The sequence below is a fragment of the Pezoporus wallicus genome, unplaced genomic scaffold, assembly GCF_028554395.1.
Source record: "Pezoporus wallicus isolate ANWC-B61680 ecotype Strahan unplaced genomic scaffold, APGP_CSIRO_Pwel_v1 contig_14703, whole genome shotgun sequence".
Classification (NCBI taxonomy): Eukaryota; Metazoa; Chordata; class Aves; order Psittaciformes; family Psittacidae; genus Pezoporus; species Pezoporus wallicus.
In genome coordinates, this window is record NW_026635616.1 from 525,643 (window position 1) to 534,791 (window position 9,149).

General features: G+C 46.9%; 2 protein-coding genes across 4 annotated transcripts in view; one reads left to right on the forward strand and one right to left on the reverse strand.

Annotated features, from left to right (window-relative positions):
* The window catches only part of RBKS (ribokinase), a 71,212-nt gene extending 70,456 nt beyond the window's left edge, over positions 1-756 (forward strand). The window contains exon 9 of the mRNA XM_057397024.1: positions 480-756. The gene's annotated coding sequence lies outside the window, so the exon portion shown is untranslated. The remainder of the gene's footprint in view (positions 1-479) is intronic.
* MRPL33 (mitochondrial ribosomal protein L33) lies at positions 581-6,286 on the reverse strand. 3 transcript variants are annotated; one of them, XM_057397027.1, is made up of 4 exons: positions 6,259-6,286; positions 5,349-5,367; positions 3,159-3,265; positions 581-994 (listed from the first exon to the last, which is right to left on the reverse strand). In XM_057397027.1, exons 1-4 carry the CDS (start codon positions 6,278-6,280, stop codon positions 945-947), a joined length of 198 nt encoding a protein of 65 aa, XP_057253010.1. In that variant the 5' UTR covers positions 6,281-6,286; the 3' UTR covers positions 581-944. The 3 variants fall into 3 exon arrangements, with proteins under 3 accessions (XP_057253010.1, XP_057253011.1, XP_057253009.1); XM_057397028.1 differs by lacking the exon at positions 6,259-6,286 and adding an exon at positions 6,124-6,139; XM_057397026.1 differs by lacking the exons at positions 5,349-5,367; positions 6,259-6,286 and adding an exon at positions 4,209-4,291.
* Between the last annotated feature and the right edge of the window lie 2,863 nt (positions 6,287-9,149).

Here is a 9,149-nt window from a genome sequence, read left to right on the forward strand (position 1 = left end):
ACGGGGTGGGCACATGGGGTCTTCTGAACACAGCACAGCAGCAGGTCTCTCTAGCCCCACACACAACCACGGGGCTAATGCTCACATGAAGCAGAGCATTAGCTTTGAGACTACAGTGTCAGTCCTGGGCTGCAGACACCTAGGCCAGCACTTGGCTCCTTCCCCATCTGCTCCCATGTGCTCTGCCAGGCTGGGGAAGGTCCCTCAGACTGGAAAGAGGATGAGAGTGCTACTAAGGTAGACTTTGAAAAACATTTCTAGCACTATTAGCTAAGAGGTGAGCTACTTAAAGAAGAAAAACTTGCAAAACTATCCCAGAACTACACTGTCTGCTTTCCTCATGCCTGACAAACACACAGGAGAGAAAACTCCATCCTGCTTACCTGACTGACAATAACCTAGCCCTTACAGCCGTGGTCACAGCTTCTCCAAAAGCTCATCTCAATTCACCGGGTTCCCACTGTTTATTTCTTTCCTAGGAAGGTGCTGGTGCAGAACTTCCCCTCCAAGGAATGACCAGTTCGTGGTCACTGCTGTTGAAGCTGTGGCTGGTAGGTTAGAAAAACTCGCAATCCTGCCATTGAATTCCTGCTGTGGAAAATGTTAATTTTTATTGCCGTATAAAACAATAGCTCCTTTGAAGATTACAACCTCTTTCACAATGGAAAACACAATGGGATTTGCTATTTAATTTTTTTTTAATTGAGTACTGTAAAAATAACTCAAAAGATAAATAAATGTTACTCTGATGATCTATGTCCAGACATTAAGAATTTTCTCTCTCTACATTGTTTTATTCACAATGGCCTTCAAATCACAGGAGACGGTGATCCCAGTTCATTTCCTCTCTTTTCAGCCCATGTTGCTGGATTTCTGAATCAGTATTCACCCCATCCTCCCCCCAGACCATCTCTCCTCTCACATAAATCAACTCCGGTCATTGTTCAGAGAGAGCGGATTTTTCTCTTCTCTGTGAAGAGGACACGTTGTTTTGCTAGAGGGGAAAAAAAGACTCTGTTAAGAAGCCTGAAGTGTTAAAATGCAATCCAACGAGCCTATGTCCCTTTCTCATGGCTGTCTTTGCTGCTTAAATGAGCGTGGAGCAACCGACTGGTGCAGCGCTGCTGCTAACCAGGTCTTGAAGGGTTTAGTAGTGCTTTCACTTTACCACATGTAATTTTTAGTTCCTAAGAGGTCCATTTTACCTCTATGGAAATAAGTATCAAGATTTGAGTGCCTGAAAACATTCAACAGCTGCTCTGTGTGACTATTCTGAGTCACAGCTGCTCAGTGTAGGGACAAAAATAGGTTCTTATTGCTTTCTACTATTCTTCAACTTCAAAGCCCGAACAACTACAGATGATGAGCTGGATCTAGGTGGTCTCATGGACTGACTGAAACCTTAACTAAGTGTCCTGTGGATCCATGAGAGAGGCACAAACTGACCCTGCCTCCAATGCCTGATGCACATGCTGGCAAAGTCAGTTCTGCTGCATGTTCAGCATAGTCAATGCATTACTTTAAAAAAGCCCCAAAAATAAATGAAAGCAAAGCTTTACAATGACATACGAACGGCACCACTGTTCCGACTGAACTGCGTTATATGAATTCCTGTGAAAGCTACACAATAACAAAATCTCTTCTTCCACATAAAAGTTTCATTTTAAGAAATAGTGCAACTTAGTAACACATTCTGTTGCTGCAGTTAGGAGGTAGTGAAACTTGGGCACCACTGCCACTACTTCACTAAAAAGCTTCATTCTGCAGAGGTCCCAGGTTTCTGAGAAGTACAAAACATAAGGTGAAAATGCATGCCAAGTGAAAATGCTTCCTAACATATTCCTGATGTGAGCTGGTATCTAGACTCGGATTTACTTCCCTTCACACATGCAGCACTTTCGCACATCAATTTCTCACTTGTGTTCTACTACCGGCTACAAAGATCAGAGCTTTTTTTTCTTAATTACTTCCAATTTCGTACTTCAACAACCTACTACATGTTCCACAACAGAAGCGCTGCTTAGCCCGAGCTCTCCTACTCTTCGCATTCCCTGCAGCTTGAGAAGCTTCTAGAAGATCACTTTGCACAATGTCTCAATGCAGTAATTTCAACTTTTCTTAGTCAACAAAATAATCCCAGTGATCTCCAATTCCCCTTCTGTACGGAATTCAGAAGGGGACCACAACCTCTGTCAGCGTGAGTCCTCCAATGAGAGCATACTGCTTCTGTGGCGGCTCCTCTCACCTCCCATGAACCTCCTGTACTGTCAGAGCTCAGTGTGAAAAGGTCAGTCAGATAACAAGAACATAATCAAAAAATAAGCTTGAAAAACATAACTACTGGCCATGCATTATGTCATCTACTTAGAGCTGCTTAATACACTTCTCTGTTCTAGAGATTTAAGTAAGCCTTTCTCGCATTAACTCTGTCATGCTATTTCTAGCATGCTCTGGTTTAGGTTCTGAGTTTCCCCAAATTAAGCTTTTTAATAGTAACTACAGACTGATTTCTCCCTCAGAAACTTAAGCTCTCAGCCATCTTTCAGAAAGCTGGGTGAGCAAAAGGCAGCTTGGCAAGTGCTATAACCCCTCAACAAACAGGATTCTTAAACTGAGAAAATCTACAAAGTCCAGAGGAACATAGAAGAACCCACAAACTGTCACGTGGACAGCAGTATCATCTGTGGAGAAGGACGAACTTGTGTTTATTTCTTCAAAAGAAAAAGTCTATTATGTAAGTGATGGTTAAAATTTATTGTCTAGAGCACCCATGGGAGCATAAAAGAGCATTTCTATTGAGGCGTACTTCGTGGCTGCTTGTTGGAGGTAGCACAGTCTATCAAACCACACAAAGAAACAGAATGAAAGAACTCCTGTGTTACTTTGCTTTGCCACTGACATGTGGCATGGCTGTCATCAAAGCTCTGATGTGTCAGGCAAGTCATTACTTTGTTTCACTGCCACGATCTGTAATGAGGGTAAAGTTTACTTCCCACTGGAATGTCATAAAGAACAGCAACCATACAGTCATCCCAGTATGAAACATCTTATGACATATTCTGCTTAGATGGGAAGAATCCTGTTACATTCAATCCTTTTGCCCCACACAGCCCAAGAAGCTTATACAGAGCAGGCAGACTTCTTCCCCCAGCTCTTACCAATGGGATCGTACTTGTACAGGACCAGTTTCTCCTGCAGCCGGAGTCTCCTGACGTTGAAACAGTAGCCTGTCTCGGCCGCACTTTTCATCCTCACCAGGATGTATCTAAAGTCACAAGGAATGTCTTTGTGTCAGTGCACCAACACACAGCAAGGGCCTGCCCCGTCTGCCGGGGCATGGACAAGCTTTCAGCATAAACAACTTGGCAGAGTCACGTAAGATATTTCATTTCAATTTCATGGCTGTTCTGGAGAGGAGTGTCAGTATTATATGCTAAGCTTACAACAGACAAAGAGCCCACTATAACCCGTAAGATCCAGCATCAAGTTTAAGTAACTCGTGAACAGAATACAAGACCAGAAAGAAGTAGCTCCTCCACAAAGCAGTGAAGAGAGAAAGGGAAAGAAAGGGAACAGAAAAGAAGGAACGAGAAGGAAAAGAAAAACTGAAAAAAAAGGAAAGTAAAAGAAGGAGGAAAAAAAAGGAAAAGAAAAATGAATCAGCATACACTTGAGTCATTGTAACTTAAAAGAGAACAGCGACAGAGGAAGGATGATGGTAGTTGAAGATGTTTGGGCTATAGATGACACTGCATCACAGAATATCACTTCCACCTGCAGAGAAGAACCTGAGCAGATAGGATGCAACAAGTGGCATGCAAAAGGAGAAGCAGGACAGATCAGCATGGCCCATCCCACTACAGATACAGGGCTTTAATCCAGCACCAGGAAGCCCCTTCCCCACTGGAGGGCTCTTGGTCTGTGGGGCTGACTGGCAGCAGCTGCAGTGTCCCTGGAACAGGACAAGTCAGGAGACTGAGGAGACACCATACCTCCAGCCTGGAAGCATGCCCAGATCTGCACAACTTCCCAGACATGGGGCAGCTTCTGCAGTTTCAAAAGAAAGGTCAAACCCTGTAACCAGCCTGCAAATTGTGTCCTTCTCTTGCACTGCAATGTAAAGGTGGATACATCTCTGCACGTAAGCATTCAATTAATTTCCCTGGATTTTCCTGCTTCTAACACAAAATTGTATTGTCAAAATTAACCTTCCAGAGACATCCATTCTTCCCCACTTGTGCAGCTCTGACCAATGTACTTCCTTGAGCTCTCCCATTTTAGCTCTGCAATCTAAGTCACTCTAGAGATCAAAATAAACAGAATGCTGGATTCCTGGCGACCAACTGACAAAGGACAGTGTAGGGATTATCCCCAGTTATTATCCTCTCCTGTACAGTACTGTAGCAACAGTAACCACACAGACTATTTCCCCTGTATCTCACCCACTTCCTCAGACCCTCTGTGTGGTTTCTCCTTTCAGTGGTATCCGTACAACCAGGCCTTAAAATTCTTGTGCACCACAGATTTGAGGCCAAGCCTTTTTCTGAACAATACACACCTTATTCAAAAACCCTAATTTTATAGGTAATATAAGGAGATAACATATTCCTGAAGTATAGATGGGACTATGCAAAGAACAGAGAAATGAAGACCAGGGGGAAAACAGAAAAGGGAGTGGGGGAAATCAGTACATTACCATGAAAAACCCCATTTTTAAAAGCTGTTTTTCCACCTCACAGAAACATCCTGCTTTACTGTTGTTTGTTTCCACAAATAACAGATAACAGTAAAACACAAAGACATCCTGAGCTGGAGTACAGAGCAAACCAAGATGCCCAGAGCACTGCCTGCACCCCATCCGCTCACACACAGACACGCAAACATGCTATAGCTGGGAAGTGTCCTGCACTCTGCCCATGGGAAAGGTTCACGGCACCTGTCCAAAGACCCACAGTGTACCCCAGCTTGCCCTCCTCAACTAAAACAAATGTAAGGTCAACAAGAGGAAGGTCATGGGGAAAATATACAGCCTCTCTTTAATCACACAGCACAGACGTGTGTTTCCCCTGTGCAGGGTGCTTTGGATATTACAGCTCTGCAAAATGCAACAGCCTATAGGGCAAAACCCGCCTTTGCTGCAATTCCAGAACCTGAGGGAGGTTTATACCATTCTGCACTTACCTGTGAAAAGACACACATGCAGAAGGACCGAGAGGATGCAGCTAGACTTAAGGACTGCAGTCCTCTCGGGTACATTACAAAAAGCTAGAAATACCTAATATTATGTCAAGTCACTTGAAGATATAGGGTAGTAACAAAAATCAAAAGCTGACGAGGAAAACACTTACTTAGATTTGCTCTTGGCCACTGTTTTTTTTCAGCACGAAGAAGAGGAAGAAGAATAAAAAAGGAAAACAGTTATTTTATCTTGTTTCCTCTGTATGCAACATATAAAGATTAAGAGTTTTCCACTGCCTGCCTTTGCCATAGCCCCAGACAGGCTGTGAAAGAGCTTTGCTGTCACCAAAACCTTGCACTCTTCCACCCGTCTACGTGCCCAGTTGCCTGCTCCGTCTTCCACCACCACTACCTCTGCGGTGCGCAGACGCTGCAGCCTGCAGATGCTTCAGGTGCTGGATATGAACTCACTATGGGGACGCGCATAGGGCAGGTATGACATAAACAACTCTGCCACTGAGAGCTGCAGCCCCACTCTTTGCTTGCTTACACCTGCTCTGCCTCCTGTCACAGTGCAGTGGTTCATGTGGCCGCACAGTGAACCGGGCCAGAGCTGTTCTCGGATAACAGTGACCTTCTCGGAAGGTTGTGTTTTGTTGCCCTGATCTAACCCGCCACATAGCACGAAATAGGCAGAATTACCTATTTCTGTCAGCAAACCGAACCTAAGGCAATCATAAATCTACGGCGTAAACCATAAACAATCCCCCACCAACAAAGGCTGATCTATATTCCATCCACGCAGGTCTTGCTTAGGCCATCGCTACCTTCTGCCCAGCCTCCCTCGGCACCGTTCCTCCACCACAGCCCAACCTCCTCCAGACACCAGGAGGGCACATCCCTCCCTCCCTCCCCCCCCCCCCCCGCCACTTCCCATTTCTCCACTCAAGCGCTGGAGCTTCCCAACCTCCCCACTGAGGGCTCACAAGTTCCGCTTCCCCCCCGCTCCCCACCTCGGCTCCCACCCCAGGGGCCCCCCCGCGGTCCCGCTCCCCGCTCCGCTGCCCCCGCACCACTCACAGGCCGCTACCGTTACAAACATCGCGCAGCCCGCAGACCCTCCGCTGCCACCGCCAGTTCCGGGTCGCCCGGGGAAGCGGTTCCGGGGCGCAGGGCGGAGGCTGGGCGGGGCGCGGTGCCCGTTAGCGCCCGGAGGGTCCGCGGCACGGCCTGGGTCTGGCGGCCGGGAGGACGGGGGGTGCTCGGGCACTCGTGACGGGAGGCAGCGCCTGAGGTGCGGGGCGGCCGCCATGGGGGCCCAGCCCCACAGAACAGTCCCAGGATGGTCTGGGTTGGAAGGGATCAGCTCCAACCCCTGCCGCGGGCAGGGACACCTTCCACTAGAGCAGGGTGCTCCAAGGCCCTGTGTCCAACCTGGCCTTGAACACTGCCAGGGATGGGGCAGGCACAGCTTCTCTGGGCACCCTGTGCCAGCGCCTCAGCACCCTCACAGGGAAGAACCTCTTCCTCTTACCCAATCTAAACCTACCCTCCTTTAGTTTAAAGCCCCTTGTCCTGTCACTACACGCCCTTGTAAAAAGCCCCTCTCCAGACTTCTTGTCAGCCCCTTTAGGCACTGGCGCTGCTGAGGGCTCCCCATATGGAGCCTTTTCTTCTCCAGGCTGAACAAGCCCAGCCCTCTCGTCTGCGTAGCAAAGGTGCTCCAGCCCTCTGAGCATCTTCATGGCCTCCTCTGGACTCACATGAGCAGCATCCCTCTTGTGCTGAGGACCCCAGCACTGCACACAATGCTCCAAGTGAGGTCTCACGAGAGCAGAGTAGAGGGGCAGGATCACCTCCTTCGACCTGCTGGTCACGCTGCTTTTGACACAGGTTGGTTTCTGGGCTGTGATTGCACACTGCCAGGTCATTTTGAGCTTCTTGTCAGGCAATACCCCCAAGCCTTTCTTCTTGGGGCTGCTCTCAATCCATTCTGTCATCCTTCAGCACATCTGCTAACCCCCACCTGTCTTTGTTCCCTGTTGTGTGAAAAAGGGGGTACTACTGCGGTATCAAGTGTCTGAGGCATTAGGAAACTAAACCTATGAGTGTTATGAGAGACTGTGCAAAACCCATGGGCAGGGAGGCTCAAGGGGGCACCCAGGCAAGTTTTGATGTTCTTCTGAGCAGTTAGGAGAAGAACTGTAAGCTGTTACCCTCTAAAGGATAACAACTCTGTGGCTTACTTCCCCCTCTCCCACCCGTTGGGTACACCGTTAATGATGGAGTTCAAGTCCTTGACTATTTAGCGATTACTAAGGCAATGACAATTTCAGCCTGACGTATTTAGATGGAAAGCAAGACTTGGGATGTTTAATAACATGCAGTTAATTTGATATTCTGTGGCATAAACTCAAGTGGCTGACCCTGTAAAAGACTGGAGCAAGACAACATCTCAAGGAAAGCCACGCGGCTCCTGTCAAGTGTTCACTTGATATATTGCTCTTTGTTTCAATCCAGGCATTTCCAAATGCTTCCTCTTAATGATACATCGGCTCAGTCTTTACTATTTGGCCTTCAGAAGTATAAATCTAGTAGTTACATAATCTGCCCGTGAATACCAGAGTGAGAACTTGAAAACAGTCAGGATGATAGAATGTGAGTGCTGTAAGACTTCTTCTCTTTGATCTGCGTTATTGCCTCAGTCAGTGAACAGACTGAAATGGAATGGGATTGCCAACCTCCTGGCTTCACTGCCAGGAATATAAATCAACATTAAAGATGATTTTCAAATGAAATAGCAAGTTAAACATTTGTACAAACACATCATCAAATAGAGGTTATACTGCCTCTTTTTAAACCTCTTGCCTGCTGGCAAAAAGGAAACTGTTCCAGTGACATTTTCTCTGCTCTGCTGTGACAAGGGCTGCATAAATATAGACACCGTGGATTAGAATAGACTTCAGCAATCTTCAGCTTCCTTTCTAGCAGCCTCTTCTGCAGGCAGTTTTCCATAGCTATGGGTAAAAACCAGGGAGGCTGAAACTGGTGCGTATGGCAAGGTGGTGACAGTGTAGCACGCCCCTCATGGCTGTAGTCATAGCTAACCTTGGGGACAAGGCACCCTGGCTGGAGGAAAGGAGGGAGAGTCAGGATTTCTAACCATGACTGTGATACAGATTTGCTGTGTGGGCTAGGGTAAGTCGTGTACTTTGGGATCTTCAGTGGCATGTGCAATGCAAATGCGCATTTTTCCTTCAACTTTGCCTAAAGAAAGCAAGGAGTGTGATGAACTGTAATGCCAGCCTAGATAATTCTGGTGCTTGCTGAGAGAGAAGTCACTTATGTCTCCAGTGGAGAAGCTGCTGGTGCCAAACCGATCAGTGTCACTCAGAATCAAACATAGGGTGGGTTTTAATTCAGCTAGAAAAACAACAATTTGTCACGTTGTACCCTAACTTATTCTTTCCATTTTTATGCTTAACATTCTAGGCTGAGCCCTCTTTTACCTCCAGGAAGTGAGGAGATGGCTGCTCCTTGCCAAGACAGTGCGGTCAGGTTGCTGGCACACACTGGGCAGGCAAAGGCGCTTGTGCCGAAGGTTGGCAGGAGTGATGCTTCTTCAAGTGCGTGTGGCACTTCAAATCAGTCATCACTTGAGAAAGTCACAGGAAAGGAGAGCGGGGCAGCAGATGAAATGTTTGCAAGGTAAATATCCTCTTGGCACTCTGTTTTCTACATGAGTTACTGTCAATTAACACATACAGAACCCAGTGCTGGAAACAAGAGAATAACACACTAAAGCCTGGGAAAAGCTCCACGTGTCCTTCCTGGTTTCCCACAAAAAAACAGGCAAACAGCTAACTAAGCCAAAAATGCACACAGCTCAGTGGACGTAGTTTTAAAACAGCCAGGCTATTTTCTCCTCTCCCCTTGCTTTCCCTTTCTCATCGTGTTACAACTTAGTAGAG